Here is a 21,061-nt window from a genome sequence, read left to right on the forward strand (position 1 = left end):
TACTTGTATGGTTGTAGCGATCTCCACCGTTCTAAGCATTTCAATTGTGTCAAAAACAAAGTATCTGGAAAGGTTCTAAAGTGAACTTATTTATGAAAAGATTGTTGAGCAAGAGGATCAAGGTGCATTCATGTCCACTTGATTAAGAAGTGAGGTACTTAAAAGACAACCAATAGAAAAAGAAACCAAATTGTTGGTACAAATGTCCATGTGAAAACAAACGAAGACAAGAACAAACACGATGTCACAAGACCAAAGGAAACACCATGTAAAATTATTTAGAACATCCAACAATCCTCTATAATAGCATGTATCGAATACAATGAATGGGCCATATATTCTCAAGTTATGTGTTAGTGTGGTTTAATCATTGTAGTTGTGTGGCACAAACATGACACAATGAGAACTTCCCTCGTTAAAGATCAAAAGCACCTTTTGTGAATATTCTTCTATTAGACTCAAACAATGGCAATCCTATGTAGAGAGTGAGACATCTCCAATGCAAAGTCTTTCAAAGTTTAACACTATTGTTACCATCAAATTGGTTAACATGTTATACGGTGGACGATACTAGTTCTATATTGAGAAAACACTCTTATCCATTAAAAACTCAAACCATGACTCCAACATTCATTGAAACTATTGGCATGGTCTAGACCACCATCACTACCATATAGGCAACATTTCACAAGCTCATCATGGGTTCACAAATGAAGCATATTAGTGTGGTCGTTATTTGTTAGGTGGTGTAAAGCTTACACTTAGCAAAGATCGAAATGCACAAACTCGTTTGTAACCAAACATCTACTTAGCATAGCAGATTGTTGAATGTTACCTATATATAAGAAGAAGAAACTGATGATAAATTTAAAACAGAAGAAGAAAATATTATATTCTAGAATCAGATTATATTACTTCATAGATGGTACAAAAATTGATTGTCAATCTAAAAATAGTTGTTGACTATGGACTCTCAAATGTTTCATGTAGTATTTACAAGTGTAATATCAATCTTGATGGATTGATCAATGTCCACGATTTCTACAATCATAATATATTGTACATCCTCTCTCTCACAACCCCAGAGTGTCTTCATTTATGTAACAACCATTACATGGAAATATCCTAAAAGAACTTCTATTTAACATTCAAAAGATAACTCTTCAGTGTTTGGTCTTTGATGTTTAACCCTCTCCTTGAATTTTAAACACAAGAATGTAGCTTTTGATCAGTGGTATCAAGTCAAACTTTCGCATGCATCAAACACAACCTACAAAACAAAGCAACATAGACCCACACTATTCGCATCATCATTCCTGCAAAAAGAAAATATCATAAGAAAGAGATGAACCTATTATGTATATAAAGAAAAATATGTATGGAGGTGGTTTGCTCATCTTACCATAATTATTTTGTGCTTGCTTGTATCCTACTTTTGTAGATGGAAATTAACTACACATGTCATCATCTTTGATGTTATAGTTGCGCACTTTAGGTTTGGTTTGAATGTCTTCTTGTTTTCTAAACAAAGATTTGAGTCGGGCATGTTGACTCAATGTTCCCTATGAATCACCATCATGAAACATGATTTTGTCATGAGGATAAAATGAAGATGCGAAAATCATTAAAAATGCATACACTAGAAAATAAGAAAGAAGAGAGAATGTAATATTGCCATCTTATGCTATACTTTCATGAAAAAGCTTGGAACGATATTCTAGACTGAAGTTCCCAAAACCTGAACTTCAAAATGGTAGGAACTGGTCATTTGTGAGCTTTTTTATTAAAGGACCTCTAATCATACCTATCAAACCTCTTAAATCAATGTGGGAAAAACTAATACTTAAGTGTTGCAGCTTGTTTTTTTCAGTTTAGGCTCACATGATATTTACTATTGTAGCTATATTAGAGAATTTTGGTTTTTCAAACCGTCAGCATATTTTAGAGTATAGAAGAGAGATTGCACCGACTACTAAAGAACCAAAATATGAGATATTTCTTTCACACTGGAACTGCATGGCAATTGCTCAAAACCAATAAAAGATGCTGTATTTTTTTACCACTTTACATGTCAATAGATCTCACTGCATTTGTAGTGAATGTTCTCAAAACCAATTAAAGATGCTGGAATGCTTTTGATGTCATACATGTTGATTGATTGCATTGCATTGTTAGAGAATGACCACTATATAGGGCAACCCAATGGAGAGGAGGTGTTTTGAAAGATGGATCATGAAAACATATAAAGATATTGATCATCTGTTTTACACTTAAAATGCCAAAGAGAAGAAATATGAAAGTACAGTTCATGTAGAAAAACCTTGTGAATGATGTCGGATGTCGTCCGTTCATGATACCTGGCATTGTTTCCTTCAACAAGAAGCCTATTTTTTGTTGTATTAACTTTTGGATCTACCATATCATACGTGTTTGGATTAGGCAAAACAGTATTACAGCATTGATTGGGAGGATCTGCTCCACTGCATCTATTCCATGTTGCACAACAGTGAGAGTGAACCTGTAACAAATTGTATGACCATGTGAAAGAAAAAATATTGGCAGTTAAAGTTTATGGTCTTTTTGCATTAACAAGAGGCTTAAAGTAAATCATCTTCCTTTCATAATTGGAGATGTATCAAAAGACTATTCACATGATTCCATCAAGATGACCCTTTTTTGCATATAGGTCATCACTCTAGCCTTGACATTATAGATCACCTGATCGAGCTAGATTATCCTTTCTCAAATGTAGATAACTATGGTTTCCCAAGATGTGAGCTGGATAAACCTTTCTTCCATATAGGTCATCTGCTGTCGTCTTGACATTACAGACCATCTGGTTGGTGTTTAATGTTGTACAGCAAATAAGTTCCTTCGGCAGTAGCCAGTTGCATGTTTTTTCCCATAAAAGCCAAAACACGTTTCAGGCTCCACATTAGCTCATAGGTCTTTTATACAGGTTTAATTTGACAACGTTGGGTTCAAAACTCAGTTAAATAGAACTCCATTTACTTTCTGTGGAAGGGAAATTATTCATCAATACATGTTCCAAAGAATAGATCGCTACACGTTCCAAACTTATAACCTACTCCTGTCTTTACGTTTGATGATTGTGAAATGTATACATAGAGAAACAAAATGCAGTGCACTGTTCAGTTATATTCCATTTTATTTCAAATGAAAATGATGGGATCAACAGCTTATACCGTGGGGTTATTCTGTGGTTGTGTTTGTCTTTCTTTGCAGCCCAATACATGCTGTTGGTCAACACAATGACATGGTAAACTCCTGAGAAAAATTCATCTATTTCATATATTTGGAAATTGCATAGGCACTAAAGGCCTACAAGAAGAGCCCACAAAAAGAAATTTCAACAATATCACCTATTACAAAAATTGTTGGACAAAATATGTAATATTATAAACCAGATTCTATGAAGAACCTGCAATGTCATTTCTCGTTTCAATACCTGCTCAAGTCAGCATGAAGTGAGTTGTTAAGATCCATAAGAAGATCGCGTTCATCTGCAAGTTTTGCAGCATGTGCAAGAGTGGCCTCCAACTGTGTTTTTAACTTCATTTGAGTTTGCTCCAACTCAGAAATTTTTGCAGACAATTTCTCATCTGAGCTATAAACAGTGGTCATTAAAGTTCTTGACATAATGAAGAGTTACTCATAAGAAAAACATTACAACTTTCACAATTGGAATGGCAATACAAGCATTGTACTTACAAATTGCTTTCTAGGGTTTCTGAGGAATTTATGGGTTTCCTGGTTACAGGAACACTCGAGTGAATTCCATCAAATTTGGAAGAGATACTTGTTATCCTCTGTTTCAAAAAGTCTAGTTCTTGTTTGATGTCCTTTTCTGCTTCCACCTATATTGACCAATCAAAATATTGCAATAAGTGGTTGAAACAACGAAAGATATCTCTCTTGATGGAGGATATCATTTACACTTTCTACCTAATGGCATTTCTGACAGTTGGTCAAGCCCAACTAAAAACTAAAAGTCCTATCGAATTTTCACTTAAGATATGTGTGCATGCATGTGCCACAAGCAAAATAATCATGTAACATAATGACATAGAAAGGAGTCGACAACCATTTCTAGGCTTTCATAACTACCTCAAACTGTTTTCCAGAAAGGTGTTGCTTTGCTGGCTCAGTTTTTTTTGTTAAAGTTGCATCTTGTAGAGCTTCCATTTCCAAGCGAAGCATAGCTATTTAAACATAAAGATGATTGTCTAGGAAAGTGGCCTCATTATTGAATCGGAAATTACGAAACCAATCTTTAATTCACATTTTGAGTGTTACCAACAACTTTTTGGATCTTCTCGTTCTGATCTTTTAGCTCAATCAAGCTTTCTTGCAAACGGCAATTCTCTGCTTCAAGTTCTTTGTTTTGAAGAGAGAGTTTCTACCAATAAAAAAAATTCGTATCACTGTTTCATTATTAAGAAGTCCACATTGCAAGTGCAATACTATGCAGTGGCACATGCATGTTATATTTATTAACTTATGCATTACTATGGCGCAACGTCATCCAGAAGATTTTAGACAATGCAGATTCATCTTGTCACTCAGCTATAGTAAGCTCTACAAGGGGTTTCTTCTAATCATAAATTATGAAGAGAAACTGTCAGCTTACTTTATACCTCTAATCCTGTACACTTTCTGTAAAGATTGTCACATTCAGTCTTCCATTTGAAAGCTTCTTGTTTTCCCTCCTGTACAGATTGAGCAAATTTGTTATGTACAAACAACAGTCACCTAGAAGTGCGTTCACTTACCACTGCTTAATCTTTCACATAATGGACACTCTCATTGTCTGTATCAAGATGTGATAGTTGAATTTATGATGCCAAATAAATTTCTTAGCATACTAGTTTTTTTTAAAATATTTTAAATATAGAGAAGTATTTAGATATGAGCATAGAAGCAAGAAAAAAAGTGTCAAGCTCTGCTACTGATCTCCTTTGCTGAAACAGTCATCTGCTTCATTCTCTATCTCCCAGACCCTATCCTTCTGGTCAATCAGCTTTCTCTATCTCTCACAATTGATGGACTGCCATGATTCCTGGATTGCTTGGGTCTATGGTCGTGGATCATGCTTCTTGAGACAAGGTGATAGCTCTAGAGGGGCCTATAGACATGCAACTAAAATCAAAAGCATGCCAGCATACAGTTTGCCAAACTAAAGCATTACAAGCTATAAGCCACAAAATACCATAGACATCGTCCCTAGTACTGATTTGGATGCATGACCTTAGAGGTTGGTTCAAGAACTGAGAAATTACAGATGCATTAGATTTATGACCAGAGAAAATGAAATAGGTTGTAGACATACAAGCAAGGGCATTCACAAAATCGCACATTAACTGGGTATGTCAATGAACCTATGTTGCAGTACGCTGCAAGTGCCATAGCTCTTATTCAAACAAGGTCATACAAACAACACATTGAGTTAGGAAGATGGACAGGTTTGGATGTAAAGGAAAGATTGGGTACACTATGAAATACAAATAAGGTGAAGACAGAAGAACACATTGTGCTCAACAGTCTAAATTATACTCATTTCAGGAGTGATTTCTCTGGGTTGCTCCATACTGTGAATTTCAAGTAAGTTCTTGCAACAGATTACTGTAGGGCATTGACATCGATGGCATATCTATCACAAATAGTCACAAAACATATCGAAAATTTTGGTCTCCTGGTATATAAGCTATGTGTAGGTAATTTTTCCCACCAGTAACCTACTACAAAAATAAAGGATTATCCTTTGAATCATGTTAAGTACTTATTTGGTGTATACCTCAAGTTTACCAAATGAGTAATTCAGCGTCTGGTATATATTTTTCGAGTTTCTATACTAGTTATATAAAATCCCATAAAAGGTAGATCATCTAATTCACCTTGTTGATAAGACTTATAAAAAACATACAGAAAACATTTGACTGCTGAACTACTATGTAGCCTTTTTAATAACAATAAGAATAAAAATAGAACTGAATAACAGCTTTTACACGTCTTAATATAATGGTATGATTATAGCTTTACTTTTATCATACTTTTAAGTGAATCTCATGCAATTGTATCAACTCTGAATAATGGTTTTCAATTTTTTGATTACTTTTCGATTCAAATGCTTTCAATTCCAGCAACTCTTGCTCCATGGATTGCACCTGCATAAAGTTACACCAAGTGTTGAAGGTTAATTGACAGACTTAGTTCCAGAATAACAAACAATAATCATCATTGTATTACTTTTCTGGAAAATCTGTGCAATCTTTCTGCCATTGTTGTCTCGAAGTCATGCAATCTGGATTCTGTAGACTCTAAACACTTCATTAACCTAGCATTTTTTTCTGCCTAAAAATAAGAATGATATAAACATTGTAGCTCGGGCGATATAACCATCAACTTTTACAGTAAAGCAGTCAAAATCCATGGTCACCTCCTTAGAAATGCACTTTGAATACTTCTTCTCTACAACCTTTGCATCATCTCTAAGTCTCCTTAAATTGTTTTCATATTGATTCCATACGTTATCATCATCAACTATAATTTTTCTGATGTCAAATGTGAGCTCCTGCATCTCAACAAAAATTTATATTAGAAACCAAATTATTAAAAACAGTCTCCAAGATATTGCAAAGCCACTATAAACCAGACAACAGAGTTTAGTAGTACGGAAAATGTGTAGAAATGAAATTACTGGATCGTTGAATGCCTTCCTAGTAATAGTTTCATATAAGGATTAGTGTTAACACTTTAAAAGTTAAGCCAAAATACCTCTATCCTTCTAATTTTATCATCAAGAGATGATTTCATGGCTTTCTCCTAGTGAAAATCATAGGAAATATAAGAAGAAAACATTTGTCAGTTAAATTTCTCTTAACATCAAGAAAAAATTTCATGGCATTCCCCTAGAGATAAACATTGGAAGCAAAACAACCTTGTTAAATACAAGATTCCATCATATCAAGGAACCTTACCATAAAATACTGGCAGTTAAAAAAATCCATTACATCAAGAACCCTTAACATACATTAGTGACATTTTTTCCTGAATTTATATCACAATTTTTCAGTTATATAACAGTACTGGAAGTTTTCAAAACAATGTTCAAATTGGATAGATTTCTACGTAATGCTTCACTACAAGCTTCACTACATAATCAAATATTCAATAACAGCCATCAACCATCCCGTATCTATTTTATTACAACTCTAAACCATCTTCTCTTGATCAGCATTATGTGATTCAGAGCTATTATAATATTTCAGTTATATAACAGTACTGGAAGTTTTTCAAAACAATGTTCAAATTGGATAGATTTCTACGTAATGCTTCACTACAAGCTTCACTACATAATCAAATATTCAATGACAGCCATCGACCATCCTGGATTTATTTTATTACAACTCTAAACCAGCTTATCTCTTGATCAGCATTATGTGATTCAGAGCTATTATAATCAAGGCACAAGGCAGATGAACTAGTAGGGGAACATTTGTATGCACATGACTCTTGGCCTTTATAAATGTATATATTCAGCAGGGAAGCTAGTGATCGTCTTTATCTAATTGAACAGAGCTCCACAACAACAGAATTACCATAATCACTAATTGGATCTACTTGAATTTACTCTAGGATCTAAGATATTCATGAGGTATACATGAACACAACACATTATGCTGAGTAAATCTTTTAGAAAAGAAAAATAAGACATTGTAACATGTTAATCAATATCCTATAACACAAAGATCAAGAGTTGATCCTGATCACAGGAAATGAAAATTAATTCTCTTTAGATATCTTCACCATGGTTGATCCAATTTGGAGAGTCCAGTGAAGTGAGGAAGACATGATTTCAAGGATCTGACTATGATGTGAGCATTTGGGCAATGATTCAGGGGGTTCATAGATCGTGTGCATGACATAAAGCAATGACTCTATCTACAGAAACTGTTCAGAACCATGGCTAACATCTGTACGGTTTATCTGCCTTAGTAAAAGTGCTAATGTTTGCACAGAAAAGTTTCTCAGGGTTCTCAACACCAGTGGATTTGTAAGCATCCTCTTATTTCTAAAAAGAATCATCTCTATATCTGTAATAGAATAGTCCTAGACATTGTTCTCGCTAGAAGGATAATGGTACCTTTCAAATCATAATAAATTGACCAGTGATAGACAACATTCCAACTAATGGCAACGCTGACAGATGCAATGTTTTGCGCGCAATTGACCAAATTATAGAGATGTCATGAAGTCAAAGCCAATGGAAGCATCTTCTGTTCATAAACACGAAGAGATGATTATGAAAAACCTATGTCTTCTCTATATAGAACCTCTTGTTCTCTACATTGATCTACATAGAGGGTTGCAGGGATGTCTGGAAATGCATAAAATCTTTCATCATTGAGAAAAGTAACTATGAATAAGAATACAAGAAGAGTTATTTGCCCCAGAAAGAATACGTACTCTTAAGACAATTTTGATTGGATTATTAACTAAAAGGCAGAAGCTGTGATATCACTTATATTCATTTGCCATATGTGAGGACATAAAACATGCTCTCAAGCTTTGTTTATAAGAGACACTCTTTCTAAGATTAAATAAACTATTGCCTTCAATCTCTATCTTCAGTTATTGAAAAAAACTCACTATATAGAAGAACTTACAAATTGCATGTAATTAGTCTCCATATTATGTAGCTTTATCTCAACTGCATCAAATTTGCACTGTACAAAAAAACAAGACTTTGAATCTTCCATATATGAAAGGAAACATTTCGAAGCTCTAGGAAATCTCTTCCTAATAATTATTAATGAACATTCAAACCATGTTTATCTAATTTATAAACTCATTTGTATCATCAGCTTATGCTACTAGTAAGCAAACCTGATATAATGCAAGCTGTTTTTCTAAGTTCTGCACATGCTCTTCCTCAAACTTTTTCAATTGACGAACTTGTTTCTCTTTCTCCAAGACTTCACACTTCATTTCTGAAACAAGTGCACGTTCTTTAGAAGGAGCATACAAAGACATTATATGCAGTGATCAGCCAACTAATATAATGCTTGTCTTCCACATTCACTCCATTTGGTAAGCTTTAAACTATTTATGGTTTACAGAGTCAGCATGATTGATCATTACCTAGACAAGATATATGACTTCACTCTAGGATGAGTTCAGCAAACAACTCAAAGAAACAGATAGCACGCACAGGGTCAAGCTAAGTTCAGGTGAGGCTTCACCATCCTCAATAAAATAACAACTTTTTGAGCCATTATTGAAGGGATTAAATGAAATAATAAAAGGATGTATTGTTGCTTTTTGGCTTCACAAAACCCTTTGACAAAAATACCAGATTTAGGCTGGAGAAGGCCATTTGGGTCCCTCCTAAAATGTAATAGGAATTAAATGCACTATGAGTCTTTATCATGCCAAGCCTGTCATCCAAAGGACCCTCAAATGTAGTGGCTTCTACTATTGTGTAGAAAAAAGGGAAAACAGAAACCCCTAGCATAAATTGACAGTAGCAATGATGTGATAAACAGAGCAGTTCATGACAGAAGCCTGAATTCTAGGTATCACCATCCAAATATTCAGTTTTCAAAAATAAATGTGTACAAAATGATTAACAAAATCTTTTTCCCCTTTTAGCTAGTTCAAATCATTGATCTTCTTAATAAACATGATAAACAATGGGAATGTATGAATTTCACCTTCTTTCCTCAATTCAAATGATTGCGCTTGTTTCTTAAATTTTGCATCATTTTCTACCTGCAATTTTTCCAACTGAAAACCTCTCCCCCAGATTTTATGGAACAAATAATCAAGTTAGATATACCACTTTGTAATAACCAAACAAAATAAGTAGAGAGACACTTAATAACAGCATGATGCAGCATTAGATGTATATTAGCAATAAAGAGAAGGAATAGTTATACTAGCAGTCCAACAAACCCCACCAAAAACTTTTCAATCCGTCAATGTTCTGTCCATGTCAAGTACATCCATCTCACGTCACTGATGCTATGTTGCTGCTTGAAAGAGCTCTATTAAGAGTTCTACAACTTGCATATAATTCATTTTATTGTAGATTTCTTAACAGGATAAATCAGATGTTCATGGAAAGGCAATGACAACATCAGAACCATATAGAGGCATGGATCTATTGGTTTCTTTTTGAAGCATCTATAATATCTTTAAATAGCAGACCTATCTTTTGCAATTATTGGGTACATCAAGGCATTAGGCTTGTCGCATAAAAGCTGCATTTTAAAGAAATCCAAAAGAGCATTTAATCAGGCAATTTGGCTGAGTATTGCAATTATCCATGTCATGATTCAACTGGATTTTTCTTGAGATTTCACAGGTTCATTTTATGACCAAGGAGGGACATGTCCCCAATATTCACCACAAGAAGAGAAAGAAAGAAAGATATATTAACATCTTTTAAAAGGAGAAAAGGACGTAGAAGGACAAACAAGAGGTTACATCTTAAATTGTCCCATCTTTGAGAACAACAAACCAAAATAAATATAACTAATTAATAGAACTGCCTAAGGTCCCAGAGAATCGCATAGCTAAAAACTTAACATTCTGAGCTTATATGGATTGAAACTTCTGCCTTCGAGTAATCTCCAACATGGGCCAATCCGAGATGGAGCAATCTCCGAAGCAAGGGAACCTTCAGTGTCAAGTGATAATGACCTTTATTTGGCAGTGAGAAAGGTGATGGGTTCATGGTCGAGGTGGACATGGCCTACATGCACCAAAATGCCAATAAAGTGGATTACTAGAAAGGAAATTCACTTTTGCTTTCTTGCAGAGAGCTTCAGAGATAAAGACTGTGGTCTAGACAGACACAACAATGCCAAGAAAGTAAATTACTAGAAAGTAACAAGATGCATGGGAGGGACCACAACATTTAGATTTAGCAGTATGGGTAGACCAGATGACACAAAAATGCAAAGAGACGAGGTATTGTTTTTATGAATGCATGTTAAGCAATTTAGAGAAGAGAACTTTAGAGAAAAGTTCATGCTCTACATGGAGGTATACCAATACTGAGAAGGTAGACTATTAATAGGATACATATAAGGAACCTGAGGATTCAGAAATGGTAGTAGGGTTGGAGGCAGTCAACACAAGAATGCAAAGAGATGAGGGATCATTTTTTATAGATGCATGTCAGGCAATCAAATGGCAGAGACATGGACATTGCGATCATTTTTTATAGATGCATGACAGGCAATCAAATGGCAGAAACATGGACATTGCACCTAGATCACTCCTTTATAACTTTCACATGACATCGTCAAATACATCCATTATACCTAGACATAAATATGTCAAAATGAATGAGGTCATGTTGCCAGTCACTGGCAACTTCTATACTAAAAAAGTGATCAACAGATCTCCTTTGAAGGTAATGAACCCAATATTCCAAGAAATAGAGCTGCAGGCTTCCCAGATATAATGCTTTGTATGATTAATGATGAATGCATATTATCCCTTGGAGATGCAGATGGACTAGCTATTTACAACGTTCTTGTGTATTGACCTGCAGGAACACCATTCATCAGATTCCAAGTCAACAAGCGAGGAGCTATGATGGTGACCTGTCTTTGCTGACATAAGACATCCAGGATATCACCTTACTCCGGACAGAGCATGTCTCACCTACATCATGTTGAATCACCTACAAATCTGAACCGATCCTTGCTTCCCACAATACCACCTGACCTATAAGATGCACAAATTTATTTACTAGAAGTTCTTCACCATGATATAACCCTAGAACTATATTTCCCATTGCATTCACTAACTTCTCAAATAGATTTGCACTGTCTTACAATAGTCCAATTTCAACCTCCCATCATGCTCATTATGAACTTTTTCTGCAAAGAGAGCTGGATATTCAGCATACTAAGTTTCTAGACAAATATTTTCCATCATTGAGCTAAAGGAGTTTTTTGAGTTATTAATCCTTGTTAGAAATATTGAGAATTGATTAGATATACATATAGAGTTACAATCACAGAGATGGATATATGAAAGCAAACTTTCTATTACTTATGAGAATAACTCACAATGGTAGTTCACCCATGCACTCACACCTTAGAGCTTAGTTGGGATCTGGACCAGCTCACCAAAAAATTAGTGGGAACCAATAAAAGTCACAACCACTATGTAAGAGAGTGGATTATATTCTCCGTTTGGTCTGAGTGTAACTTTAAATGTGTAGTCAGTTGATAGTAGTGGAGATATTCCTTTTTTGTCAACTGACTTGTCATTTAATATGACCCAACTCCCTAGATACAATCTAGTGCCAGATAGTACTTATCGTAAAGTCAATGGCATATACTTCAAGACTAAGTACATCATAACTTGCCCACCAAATATTCTTGTAGTTGACTTAATTAGTCAATCCTATTAGCCTACTTCGCTCTTTCCTAAATACATTGTGTCCTACTCATCCATGGTTTCCTAGATTGATACCTTATCGACCCATATGGTCGGGTTGCACAATAGCTACTCCTCATTTGGGGCGCTATCACAAAATGTGCACTCTAAGAGTACTTCTGGGGATAAATTGACAACTTGGGGTTGATCATTCATTATATCTAAAAATCCTCACTATCTAAGAAACCCTCAAAACTTACAGTCAGCAAATCCTTTCAATCCAGAAAAGCATATTTTTTAGTTTACCTCCAGTACCCTGAGCTGAACCAAACAGAGAAATGTTCTTCTATTCATGAATAATGGTGTTTCCTAAAGAAACTATTGAGCAAACAATCAAGAAATTGGAAATTTTAGAAAGGTCAGTTTGGAACATAACACACCTCTAGCTGTAGGCACTGTATCTGTTGCAGCATTGACTTTTGACAATTTGTTAGTTCTTCTTTTTCCTATAGAACAAATTAATGAGTTCTTACAATTTCTTCTTCATTTTGGAAAGGATGATAAATTATACCTAGGAAGTTCGAGCCCCAGTTTTACTGTTTCTTTAAAGATTTTGCTTTGGAGCTTAAAAGAACATTAAAATGTCACCAATTTGCTACCTTCAAATAATTTGTCTCAGATTTAGACATAGAATTTCTTAGCTCTTCCAATGCTGAATCTTTTTCTTTCAAAGAGACCTGGTTAAATAAAAATTGGTTTCTTATCATAATGTGCTACATGGATTACTCATGATATCATTCAACCTCCAAAAATTGTCCGGCTTTCATACATACACATTTTTAAATAGGATCTATAATCATAATGATATACCTCAATCATCTCGAATAAAGACTCATACTGCTCTAGTTCTACATCCCGGTCATCAAGAAGTGCAAGGTTGTACTGCAGTAGGTTTGGCTTCATTTTAGAGAGCAATATAGCATTCATCTCAACAACGATTTCATAAACTGAACAACTACTCCCTTGAGATTTTATAAATGCGTATGAATCAAAACTGTCTTAATTATATGAAAAGAAAAAGATATTTCAAACATTCCATGATCACACTATGCCTAGACAATGAGGTTGCATAAAAACATGAGATGAGACATAAAACAGTAAATAGAAATGAACATTGTACTAATCTTAAAAGACAGTGTCCCCAGCTATGAGCTTCTTGCAAGAGGGTGAGAAGATTTGTGAATGGGCTGCAGTAACAAGCACAAATGCGCATTAATAGGGATGTTTTAGACGGATGAAAGCTGAATGAGATAGTGAGGAGGGGGCTATTTATAGGTCACAACTTTGCTGGTTGTAATTTCCCCAAATGGGAGGTAGTTAGGCACGTATAGAAATGATTGACCCACATGGATCAGAAACCATACACCCAAAGGAAGCTCTAATGTAAACTATCTCCTTTCATAGACAAAATAATTTTCCAAGAAAGTTGAAACCCTACATCCTATACAAGACAAGAATCAAGAACAGCCATATTGTTCGATTTGAGTCTTGTACGTCCATAATATGTGCATTGAAGACTCAAATGTAATTCAGTGCAGAAGAGTAGTTGACTATGTAGCACCAAGATAATGTTAAGTAGAAACAATGTTCAAAGTGACAGAAAAACATTCAATCGTTTGTAGACAATGCAAAAGAGTAATGTCAAACAAGAATCCAGAGAAAACAGTTTCATTAAATAAAATTTATACCTTGAAATCTTCCTGTAATTGAACATATAAGTTTTCTAATGCAAGAAACTCTTTCTTCTGTCCCAAAATCTGGAAAACATTTCAATAAGAGTATCTAACAAGTCAAGTTTCGCTCTTCAGAGTTTCAGAATTATTGATCATGTATAAGAATCACTCTTCAGAATTTCAGAATGAGAGATTTCATGTAAACGTATGGATTCTTATATGTACAGATATTTCACAATGCTAGTAAAACTTTGATAAATATTGTTAATGGATAAATATTCCTTCTTTTATATATATCTTCCATAAAACCAGTCTAATAGCTACCTTCAACTTTAACAGACAGAAAATAGTGACCCTTAACCAAAAAGAAAGAGAATATGAAAGTTTCATATATATTACCTTCGACTAACCTGAAAGAACATAAAATAGAGACCCCTAACTGACAAGAAAGAGAAAACAAAAGTGGCATATGTTGCGCAATACCTAGGTTCTCTACGCATCAATAAATGTAAAGATGCAATCGCAAGATACATACTAAAGCTAAACTAAAGCTGACCAAGAACCGTGCTTGAGGAATACTCATATAAACGAAGCAATGGTGGCTGAAGAAAATTCTCTAGTAGATAACAAAATCAAGGGTAGCAAGTCAAAATTCATGTGATTACAGGGATTGAATCATGCCTTCAAGACTGATGAAAAATATCCAAGAAATGTTTCACCCCTGAAGCAGTCAAGGTGAAATTTCAAGTGAACGTTTAGTATCTAAATTGGTATCATATTTTGTATCAAACTGATAGATGACTGCGTCTTTGTACCTAAGATGTGCATTGCTTCAGATTGTTTATGAACATCCAGGTATGTTTTCTCATATCCATATATTTTGTGAATTCCTTTATTCTCATTTTTGTCATTAGGCATAGCCCCAGAGACCATTTCGGGATTCACATACCTTCACGTGAACAGAACAATATGGTCCTACAAATGAGTGAATGGGAGAGGGAAGAAGGAGAGAGAAATATGGTTAACTTTAATATGTATTGCAATATTAACCCATTCTACCTCTCCCCAGCGTTCAGGGAATGCTCCTGAACAAGAGATTTTGTCATCAATATCCTTCAATATGATTTATGGTTTACTTTTCATGGTTCCTGCTCTGGTTATGCTTTTTGATCAGGTCACTATTAATCTGCTAAGAGTAAATTCAATAATATGTATAGTACGCATTGAAGAATTTTCCCTATCTAACATATGATACATCCCAATCTACTTGAAGTAAATTGGATAGTATGTATAGAGCACATTCTGAAGAATTTTCACCTATTACATGCATCCGATCTACTTGACGTGAATTAAATAGTATATATAGTGTGCATTCTGAATTTTCCACCTATAGCATGCATCTGATGGGAAATTAAATTATTTCGTTTATCATCATTCAAGAAGAGCCTCAAATACGATGAAGGTGAGTGTTCTTATGTCATTATGCAAGGATGTTGATATAATACTCTTTTGCTATAGTATGCTTCATGTCACCCTTCACATTGGTTCTGGGCCTAACCATCTCATTCTTCTTCTGTTTCACAACAGGGCTTATATATTAACTGCATTTGAAATCCAGGATGGTTCTAAGCAGATAAAAAAATAGTTTTGTTACAGCTTTACTTATGATGGTCCAGGCAGGGACAAATCATTCTGTATCGGGCAAAGAAAATGTCCAGGAATAGTTTCCAGCCTGTGACACAAATGATGAATATTCCATTCATGAATATTTCAAATCCATGTCATGCAGGGAGACACATCTTCTACTATACCGAAAACTAGATCCATTTGGTGTATAACCTCTTTGAAGTTGAAACTTCTGAGTAAATTTCTGAGATATGATTGAATGTATATCAACTTTCTTACTGGCCTTACCAATGGAAAGAAAGACATGGATGTTATATCCCTGATAAGATAAAGTAATGGTGCTGTTTAATTCTGAAGGAAGTAACAATCTACAAAAAAAAACATACAGTAGGCGGACAGTGCCTGACACACAATAGGATGTATAAAGTAATTAGGAACCAAATGAAATGCATCTACGTGCCTGGAAATTTCGGTCCATATGAGGGAAGGAAACTGAATCTGGAATCCTCCCTAGAAAGCAAAATGGACCTAAAGTCCTCCATTCTTTTAGTATTGAATGTTAACAGGGCAATGTGGACAGGTGAAAAAACACTTCTTATAGCTGAATGGACACGAATTGAATGCAAAATGGAAGAAGATTATGGAAGGATGAGTACCTGATATTCCAATTCGGAAACCTTGCTTTCGTGGATGTTAAGGATTTCCTTTTCTTTCTCCTCCAGCAAGGAGCGAAATCCTGCTGTAGCACCCTCCATCCCACTAAGGTCAGATCAACACTACAAAGGCGCAAGGAAAACAATGCACATTCGCATCATTTCTGGATGGAGGAAACTCCACCATTGCATCTCTCAGATTGGACATCGGAAGTGACCCAAAAAGCACAGAATACATTTCTGGTACCACTGATTGCCTCCCAATTTACTGACATAAATATGATGATTGGATTACTCACATATACGTCCAAAGTATTGTTCAAATCAAATAAAATACAAAATATTGCACTTCTACATCGCGTACACATGCATTGCAATTCGTCATGATCAAATAGATGTACATGTATAGTTTTACTTGTTGTCATTACAACGCTAGAAGTGGAACTACCATGTAGATAATTTTCAATAGACCATCTACACTTAAAGCCATGCTTTTTTACAACTGCACAACATGCATGCACACAATGGAGTCACATTTAAGGCCATGATTTCTTTCAACAGCACATGCATGTACAGTGGAATAAAATAGTCTAGAATGTGTTTGGTGGAACACGAAAGGTATACAAATATGGAATTTGAACTGGCATGATGGCTTCCAGTGGAAATATACGGGGCCATTGATTTATATACTCCGAAATTGCGGCTATATAGAGTGAGAGACTCAGTTACCTGTACTATTTCCCGGTCAATCGAAGAGGGGGGGGGGGGGGGGGGGAGTTTAACTGAAAAAAAAAACATCGGAGAAACGGACAATTGACGTTTGCAGCAGCAGCGTGCGATGGCGAAGAAGGTTCTTTACAAAAGAATCGAATGGACTTCTTGTCAGCACTGGCTGAATAAATTAATTTTTTAATTCCTAATTTTTTTTTATATTGCTATGTAATATTTAATTTAAAATTTCAATGGACTCTATTGTCTCGACTCTCTCTGCTGTTAGAGCTACTAGCACCCATCTCTCTCTCTCTCTCTCTCTCTCTCTCTCTCTCTCTCTCTCTATCTACAAAAGAATCGTATGGACTTCTTGTCCACACCAGCTGAATAAATAAATAAAATTTTAATTATATTTTATATTAATTTAAAGGGAAAAGTACCAGGATACCCCTGGAAGTTCGTCTATTTACCAGAATGCCCCTGGGAGTTCCAAATATACCAAACTACCCCTGTGTCCAAAAAAGTACACTTTATAAAGTAATTATACACTCAAATCTTTGGTAAATAGGGCTAGTTCGGGTCCATTTCTTCCATCTTTGGTAAATAGGGCTTGTAGATTTGAGTGTATAATTACTTTGTAAAGTGTAATTTTTTGGACATAGGGGTAGTTTGGTAAATTTGGAACTTCCAGGGGCATTCTAGTAAATAGACGAACTTCCAGGGGTATCGTGGTACTTTTCCCTAATTTAAATGCAATCTATTGTCTCTCTGTTGTTTACTAGTACCGTGTCCTATGTTCGAAACCCAATGTTCTCACTTCTTTATTACTTCAAACATATACATATCTTAATTCACTAGATGGTATTGTGGAATGTAGGGGTTAAATCCATGACCTCTTGGTCTCCATTGGGCAACCTTACCAACTGAGCTACATCCATCGGAGATCTCTCTCTCTCTCTCTCTCTCTCTCTCTCTCTCTCTCTCTCTCTACATGACTTCATGACCACCTTCCTTGGGCGGTGGTAGCAGACTCAACAAGTCTTTGGCTCCCAACTTGCTTGACTTTCCCCCCTTCACAACAGAATTAACAAATAAGTAGATGACCCGTTGCAAGATACTTGAAGTATGTTGCTTTCATATAAGATGCTTCAAATGTGCTACCTTGGAAGATGCCTTTGAGACAATTTTATGCAACCTTCAACACGTGTCTACTTATACCAATAAGAAGAAGAGAAATGATAGCATATTTGCTCAAAGTTCTACTCCATTGTGACTGAATGTATGGTCTACTTTTCTAGCTCAATGCCTTAGCTTTTGACCTATGTTTAGCAACCAATGCTTTCACGTCATGAACATTGTCTTGACAACTCCAATTATTTTGAGACGTTTTGGTTCGCCTTAAAATTGCATATGAATGTTCTCAATGGGCTCTCCATCCCCCAATCTATTCCAAACTACGAGAACCCACACATGTTTTACCTTGGTATTACCTACATCAATTGTCCTAAAGGCTTTCGAAACCCTCTTGCATTGTATTTGACCCATGAGTGATTATTCTTATGGAAAATCAGTGTGTAAGGAAATATTGACATCGTCATACATTCCTTTAGTTTTCATGACTTATGTGAGTAGTCTACAAAGCACACCTTAATGATGTACTATGTTGATGAGCCACCACAATGTGTGTTGTGTTCACCGTTGAGCTAAATGGAGGTGTGGCATATTGTAAGCTACAATGGCTTCATTCACATGTTTTGCCCTTTAATGTTTGTAGTAATTCATGTGATTTATGTATCCATGCATCTCCACTAATAAATACATAAAGGAACATGTTTTAATCTTTTCCTTGGTATTTAACCTATTATATGCTCCCCTGTACATTTATACATAGAGATTGATGATATTTGTAGTGGTAAGCTAATTCCTCTTTATTATTGTTTTCCCCAACAATGGCATAAGAATACAATGGTAAACCTAAAGCTTACATCATTTATAGAGATACCAAATAATTTTGTTAGAAGTTACCATGGATTGCAATATCATTTGTCTTGGTGGGATGGTTCATATTATGATACGAGAAAACAATGGTTGTTATATATGTGCATACAATCATAAAATCATCCCAAATTAATAAGTGGCCATAAAACACTAAATTGGTATTGTTTTGGATGCATGGTTATGCATCAAAATTGTACGCGGATCCACAATGCCATCGGTAACCATAGCAATAAATTTATATCTATTGGGGCCAATTGTGAGAAAACGTTTAGCAAATGTTATGGGATACCATTCCTCCAACATATTTACTTTTATTACATTTTCTTGGTGAAATGTTCATATTATGAACGAATTTGTAGGCTATAGTTTTTAGCTTGACGTTACGACGATAGGATGATTGACCTAATGACATCTAAGAGGGGATTAAGTATCAATGGTAAACTAAACACTTGTCTACACCATGCTATGGTTACTTCTTCTCCCAATATGTTTATTTCCTCTGCTTTTATACAACAAATGCCCATATACGGGAATGAATTTGTAGATTACATTTTATAGCCCAAAGTTCCACATTCTACAATTATGTAAACAAAGCAATGTTCATGACAATGACCATTGTTTGCTTGTCAAAGAAGCTCAATGTATATGGCATGTAACAAGGCAATACACCAACAAGCTCATGGAATAAAAGAAAATACAAAATAAATTTCCATGCCACCATTTAGAACCTTATACCAATACCTAGTACTTTGCAATAATCATATAAGTGAGAAGAAACCTAGTAGACTTTTATGCCCCCTAGGTTAATGTGGGACCTAGGGGGATGGTTTTGGACCAGTCCCATGATGGATCCATTGTAGAAAGTTCCATTCTTCAGTACATTGTGAAATTTGGCAAAACCTTACTCATGTCTAAGAATGTTCCATCTTCTATAGCTCAAAAGCACTGGAATAAGTGGGGTGTTTCAAGCATTCATTTGAAGGCTTATTGGAAATGGATTTGGTATTTCAGGGGACCATCCAAATATATTCTCTTCAGATGGCTTTTACTACATGCAACACTACTAGTAGGTCAGTCATTGAAAGGAGATGTGGCAACACTGTGAAATTGGGTAGAACCTTATTCGTGTCTAAGAATGTTCCATCTCCTGCAGCTCAAAAGTAATGGAATAAGTGGGGTGTTTCAAGCATTTGTTTGAAGGCTTATTGGAAATGGATTTGGTCTTTCAGGGGACCGTCAAAATATATTCTCTTCAAATGACAAAATTGAAAGTACATCATTGTTCCATAAACTCATAACCATGTTTGTGTATAGACCGATACCTAGTATAGGTAGGAAAAGACAAACTAAAGTAAATAGTTCTCTAGTTCAAGAATCGGTTAGATACAGATCTAATTTGTTGGATTGTTTGTACCCATAAAAGGTTCGACGTAACATAGATAATGGATAGATGGGGGTTAATGTTGTACCAATAGCTTCTACTACAATTATTCCAACTTTGAATAAGAACGAATATTGCTTGTTAGTGACAACTCCGGGAATACTAATGATTCTGATGTGAACCCACTCATTCCTGGTAATGCTAAAGGTGCAAACGAAAAGATAGTAAACATTATAAATAGTCTAGGAATTTGAATTGCCATTCCTCCTAGTTGATCCAAAAAAAGAGTACGAGTTCGATCGTATAGAGTCCCTACCAGTAGGTCAATCATTGAAAGGAGATGTGGCAACCGTTCTAAGACAATGTTGTTATTGCGGCGACATATGTAGGAAACTACCAAGTATGCTCGTTGGTCCTACTCACTAGCCCAATAGGTATGGAATAAAGTTCTTTCTTTATTCCTGAAAATTAATGTAGGTTGCCTCTTCTCGTGGGGATCAATGGTATGGGGGGTTCTCCATTATGGTCTCTTGTTGTAT

General features: G+C 35.3%; 1 protein-coding gene across 5 annotated transcripts; it reads right to left on the bottom strand.

The window, feature by feature from the left end:
* Window positions 1–998: 998 nt before the first annotated feature.
* On the bottom strand, window positions 999–17,202 carry LOC147852770 (uncharacterized). Of its 5 annotated transcripts, none has more exons than XM_087333360.1 (22): window positions 17,162–17,202; window positions 16,436–16,700; window positions 14,169–14,237; window positions 13,291–13,362; window positions 13,080–13,157; window positions 12,861–12,926; window positions 9,735–9,807; window positions 8,908–9,011; window positions 8,688–8,747; window positions 6,796–6,843; window positions 6,458–6,592; window positions 6,268–6,372; window positions 6,072–6,185; window positions 4,659–4,730; window positions 4,318–4,420; window positions 4,129–4,223; window positions 3,733–3,878; window positions 3,470–3,628; window positions 3,207–3,288; window positions 2,321–2,518; window positions 1,403–1,562; window positions 1,000–1,270 (listed from the first exon to the last, which is right to left on the bottom strand). In XM_087333360.1, exons 2-21 carry the CDS (start codon window positions 16,532–16,534, stop codon window positions 1,449–1,451), a joined length of 1,992 nt encoding a protein of 663 aa, XP_087189486.1. In that variant the 5' UTR covers window positions 16,535–16,700; window positions 17,162–17,202; the 3' UTR covers window positions 1,000–1,270; window positions 1,403–1,448. The 5 variants fall into 5 exon arrangements, with proteins under 5 accessions (XP_087189488.1, XP_087189489.1, XP_087189486.1 ...); XM_087333359.1 differs by having other exon boundaries at window positions 1,000–1,316; XM_087333362.1 differs by lacking the exon at window positions 14,169–14,237 and having other exon boundaries at window positions 999–1,316.
* Between the last annotated feature and the right edge of the window lie 3,859 nt (window positions 17,203–21,061).

The sequence above is a fragment of the Azolla caroliniana genome, unplaced genomic scaffold (genome assembly GCF_043228905.1).
Source record: "Azolla caroliniana isolate FFs.n. ecotype wild unplaced genomic scaffold, voAzoCaro1.0.p SCAF_17, whole genome shotgun sequence".
NCBI classification, from domain to species: Eukaryota; Viridiplantae; Streptophyta; class Polypodiopsida; order Salviniales; family Salviniaceae; genus Azolla; species Azolla caroliniana.

Bases quoted from the DNA above. Each gene is read 5' to 3' on its own strand.
- LOC147852770 (XM_087333360.1), bottom strand. From the start codon at position 16,534: ATGGAGGGTGCTACAGCAGGATTTCGCTCCTTGCTGGAGGAGAAAGAA. The intron at 6,844-8,687 runs GTAAGTTCTTCT...GATTTTCACTAG, and splicing joins AGACTAATTACATGCAATTT to GAGAAAGCCATGAAATCATC. The intron at 4,731-6,071 runs GTATGATAAAAG...CAATCTGTACAG, and splicing joins TGCATGAGATTCACTTAAAA to GAGGGAAAACAAGAAGCTTT.